The 26833-nt window shown below is 36.8% G+C and overlaps 1 protein-coding gene across 1 annotated transcript; it reads right to left on the reverse strand.

Annotated features, from left to right (window-relative positions):
* Positions 1 to 373: 373 nt before the first annotated feature.
* On the reverse strand, positions 374 to 20971 carry LOC149841253 (putative pectin methylesterase CGR3). Its single transcript, XM_090003720.1, has 7 exons — positions 20720 to 20971; positions 19991 to 20157; positions 19834 to 19873; positions 19081 to 19122; positions 8933 to 9307; positions 6879 to 6934; positions 374 to 811 (listed from the first exon to the last, which is right to left on the reverse strand). Exons 2-7 carry the CDS (start codon positions 20114 to 20116, stop codon positions 665 to 667), a joined length of 786 nt encoding a protein of 261 aa, XP_089859846.1. The 5' UTR covers positions 20117 to 20157; positions 20720 to 20971; the 3' UTR covers positions 374 to 664.
* Between the last annotated feature and the right edge of the window lie 5862 nt (positions 20972 to 26833).

Raw genomic sequence — 26833 nt, forward strand, 5'->3', positions numbered from 1 at the left:
GCTCTGAATGTATTTTTATTGTAAACAAGACAACTTGAGTTCTGTCACAGGAATTCTTCAACTTCAACTTGCCCTCGTGTGGTGTCCCATTGTATACTGTTTTCGATAGAAAATTGCACAAAAATGGTGTGTCTCTGTGTCCTTTTACCTGTCCTTGTTAATAGCTTGAGTTCAGGCTCATCATGAGCTCAGGGTTGCCACAAGAACAAGCCAGTCTGAATGGGTGGCATTTTAGTAAAATTTTATAAAATCAAAGGCATTTTCATCTTAAAGGAAACTGGAGCCCAAATGACTGAATTTCCAAAATGTCGCTGCGGAATTCAAAAGGGGGAGAAAAAGAGGCAAGGGGGAGAAAAAAAGGCAGGCATAGAAATTCAATGGAACCACACTACAAATTCTTTGCCTCTTCAATTAATTCTAAGGATAGCATACAAACCAAATTCATGCCAGTGTTTTCTCTTTGGACTACACTCACCAATCAACTGCAAACCTATTTACTGGAGCTTTAAATATGAAAAGGTTGCCAAAAAACAAAAACAGACCACCGAAGCACCAACCCCCCTCATTCATTGGAATCAAGAATACGCATCATTTAGAATCAATGCAAGACTTTGCAAAATTCTTTGATGTAAGTGAAAACTTTGACCAGCTACTGAGATTGATCCTAAGGTTTGAGGTGGAAAATCTGGCAACCAGGCTTGTACGACCTCTTTGCTGCAGCCTGCTCAAATTTCTTGGCAGTCGCTTCATCGTCTTGTAAACCAGTCTGCAAAAAGTAGCTAATCCACCAGGACTGGCTCCGCGGTTTAGCCTGCCAGAAGAAACACGCAAAATATAGAAGTCAGACTGACTGATGTTTAAAAGGAACATAATCAGAGCAGGAGTTCATCATTTCTGCAACAAAACCACAAGCATGTTTAAACCAAGTTCCTCATAAACTTGTGCAAGCACCAGCACGATAGACGACCCCAAGACAAAAACTAGAGTTATGGTTGGCCAATAATAGAAACTAAAAATCAAGCCAGTACTATCATTCTTCCATTTACGAAAAAGGATGCTGCTTTGGAGATCAACAAATGTTTCCCTCACCCATAGCGGCAATTGAAAAACGAGAACTTGTTTTCCGTAGAAGAGGACTGTCAACCAATCATTTGCAAAGACAAGAACATCAATCCAACAAATACTTTTGCCCTACCAGAAGAGAACTGATTGTGCACATGCACAGCGATACTTTTTTTATTTTTTTATAAAAAACAGAAACCCATATTGTGCATTTACATTTCAACAAAGCCACAAGGATGTGCACCAAGTTTTTGCTGGGTAAGATAACGAGTATTGAAACAGTCGATTGGGGGGAAGGGGAGGGTGTGAGAAATCAGATGTGGGAGTCACCTTACTATCGTAGCAAGAGATAGAGAGAGAGGTAAGAGGGAAGAGAGAAAAAAAAATGTTGGGCGGCAATGGGATCTTCTCCCCTTTCCATTGATATTTATATGCTGTACAAGTGGTACAATACAATACAGTATGCTGTACAAGTGGTACAATACAGTACAGTGGTACAATACAATACAGTGGTACAATACAGTACATGAAATATATTCATTTACATATACATATTTAACAGCCTCCCTCAAGTTGAGGATGATCTTCAATCATGCTCAACTTGCCCTTAAGTAACCAAAATTGATGACTAACCAATCCTTTGGTGAAGATGTCTGCCACTTGGTCTTCTGATCTGACATACGAAGCCTCAATTTCTTCTGTTTCAATCTTTTGTCTAACAAAATGCTGATCAATCTCAATGTGCTTCGTGCGACAATGATGAATAGGGTTAAAAGAAATATTAATGGCACTTTGATTATCACATAAAAGCAGAGAGGAAGAGATGGGTTCATTCAACTCTTGAAGAAGATGCCGTACCCAAGTGACATCAGCTGTCCCTGCTGCCATTGCCCTGTACTCTGCCTCAGTGCTGGATTTAGCAATGGCCTTTTGTTTCTTACTACTCCAAGTGACAATATTTGGGCCAATGAAAACACAATATCCTGAAACCGACCTACGCTCATCAGGGTCCCCACCCCAATCTGCATCACAATATGTAAGTAAACGGTGTCCTGTAGTGAAGCTTTCATCTTTGTGATAGAGCAATCCATCTCCAATAGTCCCTTTCAGATATCTGAGAATACACTTAATACATTCCATATGACAATCAGTGGGAGCATGCATAAACTGAGATGCTTGATTTACAGCATAAGCAATGTCAGGTCTTGTAAATGTAAGATATTGCAACATACCAACAATGCGGCGATATAAAGTGGAATCATGATATAATTGGCCTTCTTTTGCACTAAACTTATGATTTAAGACAGATGGGGTGCTGAGAGGTTTACAATTAATCATACCAGTGGTGTGAAGAATGTCAAGAGTATACTTGTGTTGACTTAGAGTGAGTCGATCATCTTGCCTATCGACTTCAACTCCCAAGAAGTATCGCAATGGGCCTAAGTCCTTCATCTTAAATTTGGCCATGAGTAAAGACTTGACCAAGGCAATATGTGCATCATCACTCCCAGTGATAATGATGTCATCAACATAATATAAGAACCCAAGTAGTAACATGATCATTCTTATACATAAATAAAGAATGATCAAGTATACTCTTAGAAAACCAATGCTGCTGAATTTCCATGGAGAAACTCTCAAACCAAGACCGAGATGCCTGTTTTAAACCATAAAGAGACCTTCTCAATTTACAAACCCATGTAGCCGCATCATGTTCACTATATCCAGGAGGTTGCTCCATATACACCTCTTCCTTCAAGTCCCCATGTAGGAACGCATTCTTGACATCCAACTGGCTAAGAGACCAACCATGCTGAAGTGCCAAAGTGAGGATCACACGAATGGTGCCAATTTTGACAATAGGGCTAAAAGTTTCCTCATAATCTTGCCCATATTGTTGTGTGAATCCGCGTGCAACAAGGCGAGCTTTATATCTTTCAATGCTACCATCTGGTTTACGCTTGATCTTGTAAACCCATTTGGAACCAACAACATTTCTATCAACAGGTCGAGGAACAATATCCCATGTATGACATTCATGAAGTGCTGCCATTTCTTCGTTCATAGCTTCAACCCAAGCTCGAGAATGGGCTGCCTGATGGAAAGTAGACGGCTCTTTCTCTTTGGCCACATTGGTTAGAAACAACTGAAAGTCAAGAGAAAAATTGTTGTAACTAACCCAACGATGGATATGATGTCTTTCACGTGTGGATCGTCGAAGAGGGGGAGCCTCGTGAGATGGAGTTGGAGGGGCTCCTCGACGGGCATAAACCAAACCTGAAAACCGTGAAGGTGCATCCTGGATGATGGAGTTGTCTGCTTCAAACTGAATTGGTTCATCAACAACAGGATCTCTGATAGAGTCATATAGCAAAGTATCACAAAGCCATGGATCATAAGTAGTTTGCTCATATACCTGAGAAGTATCACAAGTGCTGAAATGGGCATCATCAAAAACAACATTTCTAGACACCTTAATCTTACCCAAAATAGGATCATAACATCTATATCCTTTATACCCATCGGCATATCCCAGAAATCTGCACTGAACTGCTCTGTCCTGAAACTTGTTACGTAAAGAATGATCCACATGGGCATAACAAATGCATCCGAAAGCATGCAAATCATCATAAGAAGGGTGAGAACCGTGAAGCAAATAATAAGGAGACTGATCTCCTAATAATTCCATAGGCAACCTGTTAATGATATGCACTGCAGTGTGAAAGGCCTCAGTCCAAAGAGAGAAAGAAATATCAATATTGTGCATCATACTTAACGCGGTTTCAACAATATGTCGATGCTTACGTTCTGCTACTCCATTCTGTTGTGGAGTGTAAGGACAAGAGGAGTTACGTGTGATGCCATGGTCCTTTAAATATTCACTAAAATCATGAGATATGTATTCTCCACCACCATCACACTGGAAATAAGTGATATTTGAATTGAAAAGGTTCTGAACAAGAGCATGGAATTGTTTGAAAAGTTTGAACACTTCAGATTTAGATTTCATAAAGTAAATCCAAGTGTAACGAGTGAAAGAGTCAAGAAATAACACATAATAACGAGAGCCAGATAGAGATGAAACAGGAGCTGGGCCCCAAACATCAGAGTGAATAATTTCAAATGGCTTGGAAGCTCTTTTATTGATACTTTGAAAGGGAAGTACATGACTCTTGCAGACATTACAACTAGGACACTTATGATCTAATTTGACTTTGGGAATAAAACCCTGAGAAGACAATTTGTCAAGGAACCCTTGACTACAATGACCTAACCGACGATGCCAAGAAACTCGCTTATTACATTGCATAACAGAAGAAGACTGACTCAAATAAGCAGGAAAAGATGGAGTCACGGTAGATGACGTCTTCAAAGTCCCGGGGGCTGCTTCGAAGACGTACATGTTTCCGCGTCGTTCACCCTTAGCGAGCATCTTCTTGGTTCGAAGGTCCTTAAGACAAACAGAAGACGGAGTAAATTCCATGGATGAATTTGTTTCATCAACCAATTTAGAAACATATAAAATGTTTTTCTCAATGGCAAGAGTGAGTAAGACATTTTTCAATGGTAGTGTAGATTGTGACAAAGAGAGAGATGCATTTCCAGTATGAGAAATAGGGTGGTGGGAACCATCTCTCGTGACAATAGTGCCAGTGCCAATATAAGGAACCATGTTGGAAAGTTTACCTGCATCAGAAGTAACATGTGCGGCTGCTCCAGAATCAATATACCAAACTCCATCATCATTCTGACGCAAATTCATGTTAAATGCAGTCATCAGAATTTGTTGCACATCATGTGGCAACCCTGCACTCTGTCCCTGATCAGTACCCTGATGTGCTCGAAAATTTCCCTGCGGCTGCCCCTGAAACTGTCTAACATTCATCTGTCCAGCTCTTGGTCCTGGCCTCCCTGCCTTGTTGCGATTCTGTGGGTTGTGCCAACAATCTGCTTTCACATGGCCACGCTTGTTGCAATAGAAGCAAGTAGGGACACGGGTACCTCTAGTGGCAGGTGGAGCAGTAGGAGTAGGAAGGAGTCCTCCACGGCCCATATGAGCAGCAGGTGGACGAAATGAGGTAGACCCAGATGTAAACTAGACCCAGATGTAAACATGACAGGATGAGGATCATCAATAAGATGATCTTGAGTCAAACTAACTTCATACTGTAGGAGTTTGGCCTGTAAATCCTCAAAGCATGGAAGTGTAGAGGCAACCTGTAATGCAGTGCAAAACATACGATATTGGGGCCCAAGGCTTCCCAATACCTGCTGAACAACATCTCTGTCAGAAACAGGATATCCAATAGCGGCCAACTGATCAATGATAATTTTGATATCCCCTAGAAATTCAGTAATGGTCTTAGTTTCCTTTCGCATAGATTGGAACTGCCATTTCAGTTAAAGTGCACGTGATTCAGAAACCTGTGAATAAGAGTGAGCAAGATGTCTCCATAGTTCTGCAGCAGTAAAATGGTCAGAGATAGTTTGTAATATACGATCAGATAACGTGGCAGTCAAATAGGCAACCACAGATTGGTCCTTCTGAAACCAAACATCATACGCAGGATTTGGAATAGCAATGCAACTCACCTTCCCATCATTACCAGTTACCTCTTGCGTAATAGTCATAGGTGGGGCGGGTGATCCCCCATCCAGATGCCCGGAAAGACCATGACTTCGGATAAACGGCAGAATTTGGCGTTTCCAAAGTAAGTAGTTATCATGAGTTAATTTGTGAGAAACAAGTTGAGAAAGAAATCCGGGGCTGATTTTAGAATCCATAAGGAAGAAGATCAAGGATGAATCAAACAGCACGACAGAAATTCGTAGGTTGTACAGACAGAACCGTAGGGACATAAATTTTTGAGTTTTGGAAATCACGATTTTTCAGTTAATCGTGCAGAATGTACGATTTATCAACTATATTGCAAGAAATAGATAAGAAATCACAAGAAGTTTGAGAAAAGAGGCACTTTTGAGAAATGAGGGTTCCCAAATTTGGGGAAAACAGAAATTAGGGTTGATAAAATTGGGGATAACAGAATATGTAAGAAGGAAAAGATGCACGATATGAGGAAATGAAGAAACGACGTCGAAATATAGTGATTCAACGGAGAAACAACAGAGAAAAGATGGAAAAAACACTTTCCTTGAGAACGCCCAAAAACGCACGTCAAGGTCCTTAGGGGCCTTCTAGATGATCGTGATTACCACGCCCTTGGCTTTGATACCATGTGAGAAATCAGATGTGGGAGTCACCTTACTATCGTAGCAAGAGATAGAGAGAGAGGTAAGAGGAAAGAGAGAAAAAAAAATGTTGGGCGGCAATGGGATCTTCCCTTTCCATTGATATTTATATGTTGTATAAGTGGTACAATACAGTACAGTGGTACAATACAGTACAGTATGCTGTACAAGTGGTACAATACAGTACAGTGGTACAATACAGTACAGTGGTACAATACAGTACATGAAATATATCCATTTACATATACATATTTAACAGAAGGGAGGCAGGGGGTTGAAACCCCACAAGTGAAATAATAAAAGTTCATGCACTGCATTCAAATATAAACACAAATTATATCATAAGAACAACCATAATAGGGAAAATACTTTAGTTACAAGTGCAGTTCATGCAGATCCCATTAGATAATGGCAATAAACATGGTAGATTTCAGAAATCAGAAAAGTAGAGAGCAGTTTGTCATAAAATGAAAATACATACCAGGTTTTATATCAAAGAACATAAGATTTCACAAGTTGAATAAAAGAGCAAGATAAATAAATGAACCAACAAAAACCGAACTTACAGGTCTCCCGAATTTTGACACTTCTGGTACTTTAGCTCTATGATGACCAGGATAGCCTTCATGAGAAAATGTAAGGAAAAGAAATGTGTCAAGCAAATTCTGATTCATGCACCCATGTGATGAAAAGTTACACACCAAAATTGAACAAGTATTATCAAACTATTGCAGCAATGCTAGATGTTGGAAGCCAAAGAACCATTAATCATGCAAAAGAGCCTGATATACAACATAAGCACAAGAAGTTTTTAACTATTAACTAGCCGAGGGAAGATCAGGTGCAATGTGATAGCACACTTCTGGTGGCTGCTGCACCAGATCACCCTCCATTGTTGTTGGGCCCAACAGCTGACAAGCTGTATCCCAAGGATGGAGGGTGATCAGGTGCAGCAGCACACTAAAAGTGTGCAATCACATTGCACCTGATCCTCCCTCTAACGAGCTTTCTTCCCTTGGCAAAATGCTCTTACTAGCAAAAATGGATTGTGAACCTGTGTTAAATGTTAAAAAAAAAGCAGATAAAAATATAATTTTATAACTGTAAAATGTCCAGTTGATGTTTCATGAAAAAATTAACAAAAAGGCAACCCTATAGTCGCAACAATTTTGACTATTACACATTCGTATATAAGAATCAAAGTAATCTTTCACTCATCTCACATTTTCCTATAGATGAAATATTATTAAAAAGTTATGTCAACCATTTTACCCCAATATTATCCATTAACATCCAAATTCAATAGGTATATTATCTGTACCTATTTTTTTTTCCTTCATCTCCCTTATTGCCACTTTCACATTCTTCATTAATTCTATCAACCTCTCCGTGGCTAGGTTCCTCTTCTTGCTTCATTTTCCATCCTTCAGTTAGTAACAAAAATATTTTCGCCTTTCAATCTTCAACTTTTAAAACACCTTACTTGGTTCAATATCTAGTTTTTCACGCTCTATTTGAGACTAACTTATATATGTCATTTAGATCTTTATTTTTTTAATTCAACATTGCATATATTACCATTATACACATCATACTTGGTCTTACTAATAACTCTGTCTCTTTTTTTTGTTGGCTTCTTCAAATCCATCATGTTTCTTGTCTTTTTTCATTCTTACAAGTTACAACATACATACTCTTTTATTGAATTTTCAAGTTCTTCCTTCCACCACCAAGTTTCTTTCTACGTATGAGATTTGTCTTTTGTTTTCCCAAGTACTTGCTTGGCAACATCTTTAACTTCATATGTCATTTGCCTCCAAAGTTGATCCATATCCACCATCTAGTTCCACTTCTTGTTTAAATAACGTTAACTTTTTCTACATTATCACCTTTAAGATTCTACCATCGAATTCTTGGATTTCTTTTACCATCTTACTCTTTATACACAAATCTAAAACTAATAGTCTATGTTTAGTAATAAATGCTCCGGAAATGACCTTGCAATTCCTAGATGTTTTTAGTTATCCATTAATCAACCTGAAATTCTAGTTAAACTCAATTGGAAATCTAAAATGTAAAACAGTTAAATATAATTATCAAAGAAATCTCAAGTCTTTGTCTAAGACAATTTGAAGCTCCACATTGCAGAAAGTCTGATCAAGAAGAAGCTATTCACTAAGCCCATTTTGGATAAATAATAACCATATCTAATCTTTTCATATCTTGTAGCTGGCAGTTTGTTATCGGCAATAACCACATCAACTGTATACAGTACCATATAGCATTTAGATGCTTTCTGCAGGTAAATATTACCCCAATTGCTGAGATAGACTTTCTAGAATGCTCTTATCCAATAAAGCCTATCAAGCCTATTCTTGCCTTAAATGATAAAAGTTAAAGAAAGAATCAATAAGCACAGTAAAGGCAGAGCTCCCATATTCAGTTCCACATAAATATGCTTTTCTCTTAACCTCACTGATAAGAAATTGCTGAGTATCATGACCGCTAAGCCATAAAAGGAAAAAAAACTCTTTCCAAAAAACTCTTTGATAATTGAATGAAAAATGGCTTGCACTTAAGGTATATTCATTAAAATTTGAAAAAGCATTCTGGAACTGACCAGCAAATAAAACAAGCCCATCCTTGGACACTCTAGCAAGTTCTGGAAGTGTCTTGTTGAGGTATCTTGGGGACAGATAGTCCAGTGCATCTGACACAATGACAACAGAAAATGACTTTGCCTTGTACGGTAGAGAAAACTTGATATCAGCTACACGGACGATGCCCTTGCGTACAAGAGCCTTGCAATTGACGTCTGCATCTTCCATATCATATGGATCCACACCCCAAGCTTCAGTATCCTCTTCTTTCAGCAATTTTGAGACAACTGCACATGTATCAGGGCCAACATGTAGAACTTTGTGCATGCTATTGCCGTAGACCTTTTTTAGAAAAGGCAATGATCTACGCACTTCCAGTGTGCAAGAATTATCACCTGCTCACAGAAATATGCATCTCAACAGATTAAGACCATTAAAACATACATGGCTGTCTCTGTACTGAGAAAAGTTCACAAGGACAAATGGATGAGAATGTAGATAGCAAAAGAGCTCAATTATGCAGCACATCAAGTACCAGTTCTGACTATCCATGGGCAAGTTACCCTCAGCCTAATACTTACAGTAATTAATTTGAAGTCATTCATCTAAATAAGAAAAACTTTGCAAGAGTTAATGCAGTCAGGAAGCCTGACTAGCAAAGTTGTTGGAGCAAATGCAATACTTCTTCATAGATATTAACAATATGAATCATTAATAACTCTTTCTGAAGTCTCCATCCAACAATTCGCTACCAATCTAAACAACACAGTGAAAACTCAGATGGCTCAACAAATACAATTTTTTTAATCCAGGCACATTAAAAAATCAATTTATGTCATGCTGCAATCATCTATAAAGTCTGACAAAGGAATGAAAACATTTATAAACCAGATGCATTCCAAAAGATAGAGATAACACCCTCAAAATTGTTAGAGAAAGATAAGGTTTTGTTATCCATTTTAACTGATTTTGACAGATATACCGGATAATACACAAGGTGGAAGCATACAAATGACAGGTTACCCTCTATTTCTGGAAGTTGAGGACCACGTGACAAGAACCACTGTCACCATCACGAGAAATACTGATATTTTAAGGTCGCCGATATTAAAGGTAATATCTCGCGATATTTTCAAAATATCGCCAGAAGACAAAATATCATGATATTATTGCGATAATATCACAATCTTTTTGGGGAAAACTCTTTTATTTTTAAGTTTGCATTTCCTATTTTTTTTTTTGTTTCTTTTATATTTCAAAACCTTTAAAACATATTTATTTATATTTTTGGAATAAAAATAATGCAAAACTTATTATTTTCTTAGCTTTTTTGTTGTTATTTATATTTTTTTCCATTTTTTAAACTCCCGAGATATTCCTGGGATTTATCAACTTTAGAAAATCTCTCTGAGAAATATCCTTACTGAGAAATTACCTTTAATGATACAGGTGACTATGACAAGAACAAATATGGAATAGTAATTTCGTAAAACAGAATGATTTTTCATTTTTCATGCCAATACTCATGTTTAAACACATTCAACACATCTTTTAAGGCACCTAAATACAGTCTTGCTTTCATGTTTCAAACAAGCCATCGATAAAGGAGGTGGTAATGAGAAGAATGGTAAAACAAACAGGCAAACTATTGAAGAAAAGCAGGAAATGTCACCGATTTCTGTGATAGACCAATAGGATTGTAATCTTGAAGCAACTAAATTTACAATTGATATCCAAGATGAACTTAAAGGAGGTGTGATAAGAAGAATGGTAAAGCAAACAGGCAAATAATTGAAGAAATCCAGGCACAACTGCCAATTTCTGCAGCAGATTAATAGGGTTACAATCTTGAAGAAACTATATTTACAATTGCATATCCAACATGATCTTAAGCATGCTCAGAGACATGAAAAACATCACTTTGAAGGTGTGTATGTGTGCTTGTGTGCATATGACACACACACACACACACACACACACACACACACACACACAGAATAAAATATCTATAGAATATGTTATATATCTTCACGTATGTAACATAGTTGCCAGAAACAGGTGCAGGTATTGGTACCGGTCTGAGAGGGTTTAAAAAGTTCCGGGTACACATATATTGATACTGCTTAAAAAAAATCTTGACAGTTTCTAATAAACATTGATATAGTTTCAAAAAAGAATTGGTATGTTTCTAAAAGATGAATACAAAGTCATAAAATAAAAATTTTATATATTTTCATAATGATGGCTACAAATTAAAATAGCTATATGTGAATATTTAATCAGTTTTATTGTATTTTAATTTCTTTATAAGGCATTATTTTTTAAATCCTTTATGAAACATATTGTTATTTGCATGTAGAAATGTCATTAGAAATGAGTTTGATGATTAGTTATAATGTAATGAAAACGAGTTTCTGCTAGAAGTGATGTGAGATTCCCAAATAATTGGCACCAGTTTCTTAACCATTTGATACTTCAATTTATGGTTTCCAAGATGAGTTTCATATCAATACATCTAATACATGATACACTAGGGCCTCCTTTGTTTCATTCTCATCTATGTCACAAAGACACATGGACATGAGGACACATGATGCAGGTTGTGTAAAGAAACAGAAGCCACTAACAAGATCCACCACAATGCTGAAGTGAACATACCAAAAGCCACAAATGGGCTCACTCACAAAACACACCAAAAGCCAGAAATGAGCTCTCTCACAAAACACACCAAAAGCCAAAAAATGAGCTCACTCACAAAACACACACAAAGGGCAAAACAAGAAGCTAAAATAAATAATACTTTATTGATAACCTTTATGCAAGAAGCATACAAATGGGAGGGGGTTTCACCCTTATATATACACAAGCAAGAGGAGCTTCCAAAGAGACATTAGGAGAGGCCCAATGACTCTGACTCTAAATAGAGTCGTTGGACCTCCCCAACATTTCTCTTGGTTGACTAGTTCAATTTAAACAAAAAAAAGAGAAAAATAAAGAAGACAAAAAATGTATATATATATATACAATTTTTAACGCTCCCCTCAAACTTACGGTAAAATAACCGAAAGTTTGTCTAATAGAAAGTGGAAACGGGGAGCAACGAGAGGTTTGGTAAAGAAATTTGATAAATGATATTCTAATATAACATAAGGCAAATCAATGGTCTCATGTAGATACTCCTCTCGAACATAGTGACAATCCATTTCTATATGTTCAGTACGTTCATAAAAAGCACGATAAATGGCAATGTAGATCGCACTCTTGTTGTCACAACACATGCAGGAGGTTCCTGTCACTTGAGCTCCCTTATCAACCAACAACCTTCTGAGCCAGACTACCTTCATCGTTGTAATTGCCATGACCCGATATTTAGCCTTAGTTGATGAAAGCAAAACTTTATGCTGCTTGCATCACCATGAAGTCATAGATTCACCTCAGAAAACACAAAAACCCGTGGTTGAGTGCCTGTTATTGGGATCACTTCTCCAATCAGCATCAATATACAACAAACAACAACAACTACGCCTTCATCCCAAAACAATTGGGGTCGGCGATATGAACCAACAAAGAAAATCATTCTGGGTCTTCCACATGAATCCTTCTTCTCCAATCATTTCTATCCAATGCCATGTGCTCGGTGAGGTTCAAAGCAATCATATCCTTTCCTATCATCTCCATCCAAGTCTTCCTAGGCCTACCCCGACCTCTTTTAACTAATATATTTTCTCATCAATATAAGCAATTAAATCTAAAGAAGATGAAGCAGACAAAAAGAGGCCTCCATAAAGAAAAGTCTGAATATATCTAACAATACGTAAAACTGCTTACATGTGAACATAAGTGAGAGCGTGCTGAAATTGACTAGCTGTGTAAAACGTGTGTTATGTCAGGTCTAGTAATTGAAAGGTAAGAGAATGCTCCAATAAACTGTTTGTAAGGAGTAGGATCTTCAAGAAGTTCTCCATCATCAATTCACATCTTGGTGTTGGCAATCTTAGGGGTATCAACTCTCTTATCATCTGTGATGCCGACCTGGAGATAATGTCAAAAGCAAATTTAGATTGAGATAATAAATATCCTCTAGGAGAGTAAGCAACTTCGATTTCTAAGAAATATTTGAAGAAGCTTAAATCAACCATTTCAAAATATTTTTTGAGAAGTTTTTTAATATTTTCAATTCCCTGTTTATCTCCTTTGGTGATGATCATGTCGTCCACATAGAGAATAATAATAATAATACCTGTATTAGAAATCTTAATAAGTAGTGCAGTGTCAGTCAAACAAGTTCTAAATCCAATATCAAGCATAACTCGACTAAACCGGTCATATCAAGCCGTTGGTGCTTGTTTAAGTCCATAAATAGCCTTTTCCAAACGAAAAACTTTACCTTTAAGAACACTTATACCTGGTGGTGCTTCCATATAAACTTCTTCAATTAGGTTTTCATTAAGAAAAATAATTTTAATATCTATTTAAAATATAGGTCATTTTCATACAGAGGCTCATGTTACTAGAGTTCTAACAATGATCATTCTAGCAACTGGAGCAAAGGATTTCTTGTAATCTATGCCATATATCCCATAGAAACTAATCTGATTTTATATCTTTCAAGAGTTTTATCACTCTTTGTTTTAATTTTGTATACGCACCTACAACCTATAAGTTTCATTCCTTTTAGAACATCTTGAGTATAAGTTGAAGGTTCCACATATGAATGAATTAATGCAATAAATGCCTTGTATTTTGGAGAAAAAGAATCATAAGACACAAACTTTCCATGTGGTTTGAAAATCTTATATGACCTTCTAGTGTGAACTTCTGATTGTTCAACATTTTTCTCCAGTGCACATGGTTGGTTAAGGTCTCTACGCCTAGAATACTGTAAATAGTTTTTGTTCCTTTGAAGTTGCTCTTCAATAATTATATCATCATAACCATTATCAAGATCACATTCATCTATTATATCAAGGCCACTATCTAGGTCACATTCATAATCACATTTTTCATGACTTGAACTTAAATCAAATAAAAAGAAAACTCATCTACTTTCTTCGTCTTTTCAAAGTCAAAGAAGCTTTCTTTTTCTAAGGTCACATTAAGTGAGACATAATTTTTTATTTTTAGGATCAAAGCACATGTAGCCTTTTTGGTTATCTGCATAACCCAAGAAGGCATAAGGAATAGCACGAGGGGAGAGTACCATTTTTGTTAGTAAAAACAAAACATTTGCACCCAAAAGTTCTTAGTCTAGAGATACTTTAAAGAGTTTTTCAATTGATGTTATATTTTGCAAAGAAGAAGATGACATTCTATTGAAGAGATACATAGCAGTTAGGGTTGATTCAGCCCAAAATTCTTTTGGCACTTGATTTGCTATTAGTAGAGTTCTGGTTGTTTCCATAATATGTCTGTGTTTTCGTTTAGCCAAACTATTTTGTTGTGGTGTATGAGGGCAAGATCTTTGATGTGTGATACCATGCAAATTTAAATAATCTTTAAATTTCTTTGATAAAAATTCTTCTCCTGAATTTGTGCGAAAAATAGAAATATCCTTTTAAAAATTAATTTTGACAAAGTTGTGAAATATTTGAAAATGTGAAGACTTTTTATTTATATTTGAGAAAGTAGATCCCAGTATACCTAGAAAAATCATCAACAAAAAATCACATCGTATGCATATCCACCCTTTGTTATAACTGGTGCTGCCCCCCAAACATCTGAATGTATTAGCTCAAGCAGTCTAAAAGAAAAGAAAGTTCTTTCATGAAATGGTAATCTCTTCATTTTACCAAGAATACAGTCTTTACATGTAAAATTTTCAGAGTTAATTTTTTTTTAAAATTGAAAAGTGTTGAATTTTGGATACATTAGGATGACCAAGTCGTTTGTGCCGCATATCCAACTCTAATTTCTTAACATTATAACAAAAGGAATCCTTGGGTATTTCAAAAAAATCTATGTAACAGGAACCTCCTTCTCTATGGCTTTCCTCAATCAGCTTCCCTGATTGACAATCCTGTACCCAACATCAATTAGAAGAGAAGAAGACATTATATCCATTGTCAGATATTTGTGAAATTGATAAGAGATTTAAATTTAACTTAGGTATATAACTAACTTTCAGAATGGTAATTTTTTTGGAGTTTTGTAAAATCTTTTCAAAATTCTCTATTCCTTTTATTTTAAGAGATATGCCATTGGCCGTAAAAACATTTGACATGCTTGAGTTGGTATGGCATTAAGATAAAATTTTACTATTAGGGGTCATATAAAAAGAAGCACCAGAATTAAGTAACCAATGAGTTTTACTAGGATCAGAGAAGGATGAAACTGCTGCGCCAGTTAAGGCTTCATTTGAAGAAAGATACCTCTTTGAGAAGTAGTTGTCACATGGGTGCGGATGCGGGGGTGCGACACTTTAAAAAAACTTGGGTGCGGGGGTGCAGCAAATATATATATATATATATATATATATATATATATATATATATATATATAAAGTCCAAAAGTTGGACATAAATGACCTTGGGTGCGTTGACTGCACCCAGGGTCAGGTTGACCGCATCGGGTGTGGGTGCAACTGCGGCACAAGTGCAACACCTAGTTGGAGAGTCCCTGTGACATAGAGAAGTAGTTGAAGAATCTCCATAAGTTGTGACATTGATACGGGTGCATCATTAGTTTCTTGTGAAGAGCTAACTGAAGCCACCAACTTTTCCTACCTTCTAAACTTTGGGCATTAATGTTTAGTATGCTTGGGTTCATGATAGTTATAACAAATAAATTTTTTTGTCATAATCATTGCCTTGTTTTCAATAAGGCTTGCTATCATGCTCATTTTCTTGTTTCCAATAAGGTGGCTTGTAGGGGCGCATGTAGTTTCTCGGTCTAGAGACGACCAAAATGGAGTCATCTTCATTTTTCAAATAGTGCCCTTTTAGCCTATTTTCTTCCATACTCAATTCTTCAATAGTGTCAACAATATAAGGTACTTTTCCTCTATGAAGAAGAGCCGATTTGGTGCTTTCAAACTCCGATCTCAAGCCATTTATAAATTGATAGAAATGTTCGGCATCAAGTTGCTTTTGCTGAAGCTCTATATTTCCCACGCAATGCCACTTAGGCCCAAGAATAGATAATTTTTCAAAAAGTTCGGACAATTCATTGTAGTATTCCCTAATACTTTTGTTTTTTTTGAGTCATTGTCCAAACTTTATTTTGAAGATTGCACACATGATCAATATCATTCTTAAGGTATTCTTAAGCTTTGTTGGTATGCTCAAATTTTGTAAGACTAGAGTATTTTTTAATATCCACGCTATTGATCAACCAAGACATGATCTTGGCATGCCCCATCCTCCACTCGTTCCAATTTTTTCATAAGTGGATAGTGTTTTAGTCTTCTCACCGTCCACAAGAGGCACCTCTTTTTCGTTCTCTACCTTTGTGAGGACTAGTTTAGGCTCTGGATCATAACCATCAAATAATCCTCATAATCCTTTTTCCCATATGTGGTGCTTCATTATTAAAGACCACATTACAAAATTAGTATCATTGAGTTTCATGAGTACGATGGTGACTTTCTCATTGTCATCCATCCTTAAGAAGTAGAGAGAAAGAGAAGAAAAGAAAAAAGATAATAGATCTGAAAGAAGATAGTAGTAGTATGAGCACACCACAACGAATACACGAGCACTTGAATCACCAAGAAATTCTTTCTTTCTCCCACAAACACAGAAAATGAGGCAATACACAATCCTTAAGAGTCAAGTGTGAACCTTGCTCTGATACCATATAAAGAAATGGAAGCCACCAACAAGATCCACCATAATGTTGCTCACCCAAAGCCACAAATGGTCTCACTCACAAAGCACACCAAAAGCCACAAATGGGCTCACTCACAAAATCCACACAAGGGGCAAAACAAAAGCTAAAATAAACAATATTTTATTGATAACCTTTATGCAAGAAGCATACAAATGGAAGGGGGTTTCACCCCTATATATACACAAGCAAAAGGAGTTTCCAAAGAGACGTTGGGAGAGGCCCAATGACCTCCCCATCGTCTCTCTTGGTTGACTAGTCAACAAATGTTGACTATTTCAATTTAAACAAAAAAATAGAAAAATATATATTTATATAAATAAATATACATAATATATATATATATATATATATATATGTGTATGTATGTTTGTAAGTATAATTTTTAACAAGTTCAACTCACAAGTTCAACATTTTTTTGGAAAATAGGACATGACGACATAGATTTTTTAATTTTAATCCATTAAAAACTATTTTTTGATATTTTAATGTTAAAAATGCTTTTTTCATTGAAATGAATTATATTATCCATACGTGTCAATGTTCGTGTTTGCATGTCTGCTCGTGTCACCCAGGACACGCCACCAAAATGGCATGTCCTTATGATAAAGATTCTCATGTAAAGGAAAGGCTTTACATGGGAATGGGCACAAATTTCTAAAACATTATGCCAACTCAGCCCATGTGAAAGCTTTCATGGGGGGGGGGAGGTATGAACGGATTTACACATAAAAAGTGGTAGGGTAGTTGGTGGAAAAAACCAGGGCCTACTTGTGCCAGCATGGCACTTTCCCACCATGATGATTTGATGTTTTTTTCATTCATGGTGGGAAAGGATTGCATTAGCGTTGCCAGCTCAGCACTTTCCCATGTAAGTTGCATGAAACAAACAAGGTCTAGGTGTACCAAGTACCAATGTGTCCATGGTATGTAATATATGAATATACAGAGCACTCGAGAGCAGCACCCCAAAAAAATCAATTTGAGATGGGTACACTGGGCCATTTTCAAGTAACCATGCTGAAAAATATGTGAAAGCAAAGATTTAACTTATGAGCACATTAGTTTTCTCTAAGTTTTCCTCTGGGGTCCGAACAAGGACCTAAGAAAAAACATATTTAATATTCACTTTCCCATTCACTCTGTTCTATCCTTCCCATGCAAACTTGTGACTTGTTTTTTGATGGATCATCCTTTCATGGTTCACATATGTCATCATGAACAAAAACATCGGTCAATTTTTCCTATTTTGGACTCATGTTTCATTGAGAGCTTAAGTAAGAATCTATGGCTGAGATACATGAAGGTGACATTTTTTGCCTTTGAGTTCTACATTAGAATGTGGACTATGGGCCAATGATTGGTGCATTACTACATTTGGTTCTCCAATCAAACAGACTTCAAGAATTGCTTTTTCTAGCCCAGAGTTACCATAAGCTTCTTATATAGGTTGGAAGCACGCTTCCCATAAACTCACTTCGGAAGCACGACACTCCTCCCTTCCGAAACTTGATGGGAATCTCGATTCTCCCGTGTTTCTCTTATGCTTTCCATACGCTTCAATCATGTTTCCTACATGCTTCTTGTATGTCCTCTCACGCTTCTTTTCATGTTTTATATGTGTTTCATCTCATGCTTCTACTCACTTCCCATGTGCTTTCTCTAAATAGGTAACCATCATTTTTAGATTTTGACAAACAAAAGTTTAATTCTTACATTAAAAAATCCAAAACTTAAGAACAGTCATTTTTATTTTTATTTTTATCCGCTTCCTATTTGATTTCCGTTTCACATCCCATTTGATTCTAATATTGTTTCCTGCTTGATCCCAATTTTGTTTTCAAATTGATTTCTTGCTTCCCGCTTATAAATTTCAAAATGCCTAGCTTCTCGTATTGTTTCCCGCTTCTGCTTCCTAGACTGGCAACCTTGTTCCAGTTGTAAGTCTATGTGAATGTTTTGGGATGGGGATGTTGGTCTTCTGTAACAAGTGGACCCATGAACAGACCAAAAGATGTTCCTACTGTCAATGTATGAAGTTAAGATAATCTTTAATTGGTGAATATGCTCCCTGTCTTGTTTTAAGGCTTTCACAAGGTGAAAGCTGAGATCCTCTTATTTATTGAAGTTTGCAGCAAGAAAGAGATCCAATAATAAATACAATCATTCATACTAAACTTTACATTACTCCCTTCAAAACAATACTTCACATTACAAAAAAATTCTGCATGAAGCACCACCTAATTCTTCAATCCTGAATGAATCATCTTCTACTGCCGCCATGAAAGAAAATTGTGCCCCAAATACAAAGATGAAAATGCACGATAAAGCAAAGAAGGCTTACCATCATCTATAACCAAAGCTTCCTTGTCACTGTTAAAACCTCCTGGTGAAGACACAGAGGAATTTTAGACCACAATAAAATGGAAAGTTGACACCACAGGAAAATAAACTCCCAGTTTAGTAGTAGCATGGCTATTTATGCATTGACAAATGTATGCATGATTGGGCCAGAATAGTTATAACCTGTCACAAATATCAATGATATTTTGAAACCATTGAAATTTCATCTTGTTATTTTAAAAGCTGATATAATGCCAAAAGATGTGACATTTATCAACATATTCAGTATTTAAAAAAAACACATTTTTAACCTGATATCAACGCTTTAAAAGCACTTTAACGTACTTGATAATTTCATATTTTCTTTATAATTGTACATATATTTATTGTTTTTTAATTTTTTAAAGGTGACAATATTTACCCAGATTTTCCCAGGAAAACAGAAGTTTTTAATCTATCACTTGATTTTCCTGGCCAAGACTTCCTGGGAACAAGATTGTGATCTTGGTTATAACAGCTGCTGGGTGCACAGCAGCACCCAGAGCTGTCAAACAGGAATAACTATGGTCAGAATTTTCAGCGAAGATGGCAGGAGATGACTTTTAACATTAAGACCTTATAATTAGGGATCCATGCAAGCCAATGATTTTTACTTACTTGTTCGAGTAATTCCTATGAATTACTTCAAAGAAAACCAAAAGTTTTCCATAAAACAGCTTGTGATGAAATGTGCGACAAGAGGGTTGACTCAAACCTGAGCTACTGTAAGAATAACCAATGAGAAGGAAAGCTCCCTGCAAGAAATCATCAAGAATGTGGTTAGACATTGATCGGACGCCCCATTTTTTCCGCTTCAGGCTTAAAAGATTCACCATCAAACCACTTCCATTTGTAACTGAGAGAAACCATACCAGCAGAATCAATCCAACGGATAACAAAGGAGACGATCGTGTTTTCTGATGTAAAGCATTCGTCAACGGCACGGTGGAGCTCTCCGCAAAGCGTCGCACGCCTGGAATCACGGGCCTCCTCGACATGATTCCCGATCTATGACACTTCTACTATCTGAAATCTTATTCTGGAAGCAGTGGAAAATTGAATATAAGGGAAGCATCACGCTGAAAAGAAACTTTTACGGAATTAAAAAAGTAAACACGAATATGTGATTTAAAACCCTACATTAACACGAAAAACCTCTCAAATCAGATCCTCAACCGAAATCATTCCTAGTCTCTCCAATAATCAAAGCGGAAAAGAAATTCTTTGCAAAGCAACTAAAATTTTAAAAAAAGGACGATTGAAAAAAGAAGTATATCAGAGCTTTTCCATTACAAAAACACCAGAAAAAAGATCGAAGAAATTCACAATTAACAAAGAGAACGCACGTAGCCACTACGAAACCTAAATATCTTTTCTAAATTTCCAGATCCAAAATCAATCACGGATCGAAAACGAAAAATGAACTCCAAACGATTCCGAACTACAGAAACAACCGTAAGGACCAATCAAATCGGACAAAACGAAACAAGGATCCGCAAAAAAAAAGACGACGCTTTCGAATTCGAGCATTCAAAAATGAGAAACGCTAAACCTCAAACCATTGCCTAACAAAGAAACGTGAAAATCCAGGAAGAACTCACCAGAGATGATGAACCAAAGGAAGGATTATGCAAATGAAGAGATGAAGACGAAGGAAATTATCTGATCAAGGACAGAACTACCGCTAGGGTTAGTGTAGATCTGCAGGCGAATGCCACGATTTAAGCTAATGCTCTCTCTCTGGATTATCTTTTCAGTGGAGCTCTTTCTCTCTCTCCAATGTCTACGTCTCTCTCATCTTCTTTATTTGGTAAAAAACTCTCTCTCTCTCTCTTCAATGTCTACGTCTCTCCCATATGTTTTATTTTTGGTAAAAAACTTTTTCAAATTTTAATAAAATAATAAACCTAAATTCAGAAAGTCAGTATGGGTATCGGCCCCGTATCGTTTGGCCGACGATTCTCGTGAATAGACCGATACTGATACTTAAGTGAATCGTTCTAAATCGGATAAAAAATTTAAAATATTAAGTGTCAATCAAAATGTGACACTTGTTAAAGCAATTAAAATAATATTAAAATGATACCGATTCAGAAGTGAAACGTATACAATACTTATCATTAGATGACAACATAATATGAAGTAGAAGAAAGGGAAGAATGAAAACACAACTGTTTGGTAAATAAATTAAAAAAGGCCTTTTAGTTTTTTGGTTAAAGTAAAAAAAATTAACAAATAACTCACCAACTCAGTTTTATTCACTAAATGCACCAAAATTTTATCATTCCTCGTGTAAACAAGTTCGGAATAGCTCACCACCGATGTGGTATCCCATGTGGTAAGGAGGGTTCTGTGTCAAGCAGAAGAACCAGGATCAAATCCCTCTGTTCTGGTAGGGGTTCGCCTAACCCCAACTTGCCTTTAAAAAAAAAGTTCGAGATGGCTTGCTTACTAGTAGACTAAGCACGTGACTCGAATCACATTTGTGTTTAACCGAGAAGACTCAAGCTCAGTTTATCCATGAACGAGATGAGCTAAACAACAGCTGAATCGTGTAAACATGTTATTTATGCATGAGATATTATATATTTTTGCACCATCTTTACTGGTATATCAGATCTAGTAAAAATGATTAGAATATGCATTTTTGTATATACAAATTATAAATAGATTGGTGTGTCAAGTTGAAGGCCAAGGATCGAATCCCTCTGTCATATGGGGGCCTGTTGTTCTGGTAGGGGGTCCGCCTAACCCTAGCTTGCCTTTTAGAAAAACAGAAAAAGAGTTCAGGATGGCTCGTTTACCAGTAGACTAAGCTCGTGATTCGGCTTGCATTTGTGTTTAGTTGAGCAGACTCAAGCTCAGCTCATCCATGAACGTGATGAGCCAAGCACGAGTTGAATTGTGCAAAAAAAAATCATGTTATTTATACATGAGATATATATTTTTGGACTGTTTTTATTGGTATACTGGATCCACTAAAAATGATTAGAATTTGCATTTTTTTATATACAAATTATAAATGGATTGGTGTGTCAAGCTTAAGGCCTAGGATCAAATCCCTCTGCCAAATGGGTGGATGTTGTTCTGGTAGGGGTCAGCCTAACCCCAACTTGTCTTTCAAAAAAAAAAAAACGTTTGGGATAACTCGTTAACCAGTAGACTAAGCTCATGACTCGGCTTGCATTTGTGTTTAGCTGAGCAAACTCAAGCTCAACTCATTCATGATCGAGATGAGCCAAACACGAGCTGAATCGCGTAAAAAAAATTCATGTTATTTTATACATGGGATATATATTTTTGTACCATTTTTATTGGTATACTGGATCCAGTAAAAATGATTATAATATGCATTTTTGTATATACAAATTATAAATGGATTGGGCTTAATCTGGATCTGAGTATAGATCCGACAGAAAAAATTGATCCAGATCTAGATTTATGTGGAGGTCCAACCAGATCCAATCTGTTCGCACTGCTTGCATGATTGTTTACAGGTTGCCTCCATGGTGGGACCATTAGCAACTAGCAAGGCTCCATTTAGAGCAACATCTTTTTCAGTTAATTTTTCAGCTATAATACTGGTCATTTTGAGGGAGATGCTTAGAACACAAAAAATTAAATTTTAAAAAATATTTTTTTTTCAAAAAAATCAAATCTGGATCCAATTTTATCGAATCTCATGTTCGGATCACATTGAGTCTTGAATTTGAATCCTGTACCCTACCTTAATTTTTAAGGAAAAACCTCACATGTCCTTTTTTTTACCTTATTTTATAAAGCTATAGCTGAACTAAACCGACATATATTGTTTGCCAAAAATTTTTAACTCTTCTTTTATGCCTTTTTTTGTCCATGTTTTCATTGCTAAACCTTGTTAATTATGTGTTCATTATTTAACAATCTGGTACACTAACAACTATTAGCAAACACTTATTGTACTTAGTAAATAAGTGTTCCCCCCTAACAATTATGTCCTTTTTGTATGTTAAATGCTGTCCCCCTTCTTCATTAGTGTTGCTCCAGTCCATGTGTTGAATTAGAATTAGTAAATAACGGAAAATTATAGCAAGCAATAGTTATGGACTTGGTTTATCGAAAAAAAAAGCAAGGTATTGAAGACAGAATAAACACTGCCTTATAATTGATTACTTTTATGTTAAACATTAATGATAGCGATTTTTGCTTTGATAATTACTTATAAGGGTTCATTTATTATCTAATAAAGATTTTTTCCACATGAGACATTGATTACCATCTATTGATTCATTAGCTCTAGTCTTTTAATTACTTGCATTTGACATTGCAATAACAAACTTATCACTAGGGGTGTCAACGGGTAGGACTTGGTTTGGACCCAGGTGGAACCAGACTTGAACGTGATTTCGAGTATGGTATCGTATCCGAACCAGGATCTAATAGGGTCCATTATAAGAAAAACCATATCCGAACTCGACAAGAACTGCATGATCCAGACCTGGACCATACCCGGTGAAACCATATAAAAGGGGCTAACATAACAGGAAAGGTAAAGGTAGAGACGGGTCGGGCTGACCTGGTTGGTGCTATACACAGGATGATGGAAGGAAAGGAACCCACTGCCGGGACAAGGCTCCCTCTCATTGATACTTTGTACAGTTTTGATAGATTCAAAATTAACTATAAATATCATAGAAATGATTTTTTTTTATTAGGGAAGAAACCACCACATTCACATGCAAGCTCATTGGTATGAAAACCTCAGGTCCCTCTTATCACCATTAGGTACATCCAACTTCAGCCTTATTTTTGTTTTAGGCAAGCTGGGGTTAAAGGCAGACCCCCCACCCGTGAAAAAGGTACCATTGGGTTTTGAACTTGCAATGTCCCAACACAGGGTGACATGCACTAACAGCTCCTACCAAACAAGCAGAGTCCCCGTTGGTATCTAACTTCAGCCTTGCAGCACATAGTTGAGTTTTGAGCTCGTGATGTCCCTTGAGCATGGTGATGTTTATGACTCGCCCACAGATGAGCGAGGATATAATTGAAAAATGAGTTGTAATGCGGGTATATGTAAATTTAAAATGATCTACTGATGATAATGTGCAATGGATCATTCAGAATTATTTGATGTTATCGATTTCTTATCTTATTTGGAGATACAATTTTGCAGTCATTATGTGATTTAATATAAGCTTCTAATTTATCAAAGTTGGCCAGTGTACTTTTCCTTTTAAAACGGGGTGGGTCCATAGATTGCCCTCTGTGCACCAAGTTTTTGATAGAGATGTCTGTGGACTGGGGCCTAGGCGGGGGGACAAGGTCTCCACCCCCGCCCCATCTCAAAATTCTGCCCTCCATCCCCGCCTTCATCATCGCATGAGTTTTGATCAAGGTTGTTAAATGCGATGAGGCGAAGCGAGGCGTTGAGCCTGCGCTTCGCCTCTGAGGTGTACGCCTCACGCCTCAGGTACTGAGGCGTACGCCTCTCACAACTGGAATGGAAGTGAAGCGGTGGGAGGGGAGGCAGTAAGAGAAGGACCACCCACCCAGCTGGTACGAAAGCGAGGGATATGCCGGTCGTCCGGTGGTCGGAGAAGACTGAGCAGCAGCTGCAGCACAGCAACTCCGGTGGTCGGTGGTCACAACTGGTCGGAGGTTGATGAGGGGCGCATCACAGCAACGCCTCAGTACCTTGAGCATGCGCCTCGCCTCTGAGGCGTACGCTTCAGGTACTGAGGCGTACGCCTCTCACAACACTGGTTTTGATTTTAACCTCCATCCCAAGTTCAAACACAGCGAGGCAGGGTGGGGCCCCGTTTCTCCTCAAGTCCTTGCCACCCCTAAAGGTATTTTAGTTATTTTACTAACGGAGATCGGAGACGAGGCGGGGGAAAGTGTAAATTCATCCCCGCCTTCATCCTCACACAAGTTTTAAATTTAACCTTCATCCCCGCCCCCATACCCGTTTCATGTCCTCCATCCCCAGTCCAAATGGAGCGAGGTGGGGGCGGGGCCCGTTTTCCCCAAGTCCACTGCCATCCCTGGTTTTTGACTACTTGTTTTTTATATGTAAATTGCTTGCCAATTTTTAGATGTAAATAGAATGTTTTTATTCTATTTTTTCTAAATCTAGTATTATCACACGTATATACTTTATAATTATGATTCACATACTAATATAAATTAATTGGTTGCTAGTAGGGATGGGAGCTGAGACAAACTGCTTATAGTTTGCCTCATACAGGGCTCATTTTAAACCTGTAAACTAGGCTCGACAAACAACATGCATTCAACTCAAATCAAATTATGTAAGCTTGTTAAGTAATCACGCATGCATTTTATATTACATAATTGAAGTGTTTGAATTGTAACTATTAGATATCCTATTGCTTTTTTTTTTTGGAAATTTACATATAACTGCCTAACTTATCATGAAATTAAGTATAACAGCCTGCATTCTCAAACTTTTAAGATAGACCCTTGACCTTTTGAAAAGTTGCTCGAATCACTGCTTCTATCAGTTCTTCATCTAGTTACCTGTGGATAAACCTTAACTCCTACTTAAACATAAAAAATGACAAGGAATACCATTTCTACTTTTAAAAAAATAAATAGCCTTGCTTTGTTTACAAGTGAAGCACTACCAACTATGATACTAACCTATGTTTCATGGTTATTTCACTTATTTAGATGTTGGATTCAGTGTGGCTATAGGGTCTCACAAATGGAACCCAAAAGCCCACAAAATGGTGGGCCCATAACACATAGAAAACCCAAACCTGTGAATTAAAAATATATTAAAATATAATATAAAAACAACTACACCAAGGGAGGCTATATATAATTCCTGCAAATATGCTAAAAAAGTGGGTCAAAAAAATGACCCCCCTTGACACAGGTCATTTACCAATCAATCATTCGCCTCTCTACTCAATTCCCCTAGTTCTCCTTCCTCACTCGCACATCAACAATCATGAAAATCCTACAGTGGTATTAGAGCAAGGTTATCAGTGTGCATAGAGACTCAGCATGAGTGAAGACTCGGCCACCACCTGAACCGAAGCCATTGAACACATGAATTTGACCATTACTAAAAAAACCAAAAATAAGTTTGGATCTATTATTGACATCATGAATTGTTTTATGAGTTTGATATTCAATTAAGGTAATCTAGAACATGTTGGAACTATGATATTTCAGTCTATTGTCAAAAAAACTCATGGATTGTTTTTTAATGCAGTTGTAATTTAGATTGGATCTCTACCCTAATAGGAGAGAGTTTGGACATTTTTAACATGTAGTTATATTGGATGCATGCAATCCTGAAATGCTTTGATATGCTTTATAATTTGTTTATGTTTAGATTCTATTAATATATGGATCCGATATAGCCTAATATTGGTCTAGTTTTTATAATAAATTTTATTCAGATCAACCCAATATATTCACATTTTATTAACTATTTGGATTTGGTTGAAAAACTAGAATTGTTTCATTCAGATGGGGTCAATATAAGTGGATGTACCATGATGTTTGATTTGATCATCTATATTGGATCACATTGGTCCAAATTGGGCTAGACTGGATTCAAATAGACCAAGTTGGATTGGATAAGATACTATTGGATCAATAAAGTTGACATAAGAGCAAGTTGGATCATGTTGAAACAAGTTAGTACAATATTGGATTTAATTGAACTTAAATGGAGTTGAGTAGATACAGTTAAATAA

This window comes from Nuphar pumila, chromosome 4 (genome assembly GCF_984573655.1).
Source record: "Nuphar pumila chromosome 4, dmNupPumi1.hap1.1, whole genome shotgun sequence".
Taxonomy (NCBI): Eukaryota; Viridiplantae; Streptophyta; class Magnoliopsida; order Nymphaeales; family Nymphaeaceae; genus Nuphar; species Nuphar pumila.

What these genes read in the sequence shown, in the direction of transcription:
- LOC149841253 (XM_090003720.1), bottom strand. Translation starts at nt 20,116, where the DNA reads ATGTCGAGGAGGCCCGTGATTCCAGGCGTGCGACGCTTTGCGGAGAGC. An exon ending in TGGGCTTGTTTTATTTGCTG is followed by an intron (nt 6,935 to 8,932) that starts GTCAGTTCCAGA and finishes TTTCTCATGAAG; the next exon opens with GCTATCCTGGTCATCATAGA. An exon ending in TGTCAAAATTCGGGAGACCT is followed by an intron (nt 812 to 6,878) that starts GTAAGTTCGGTT and finishes TTCTTCTGGCAG; the next exon opens with GCTAAACCGCGGAGCCAGTC.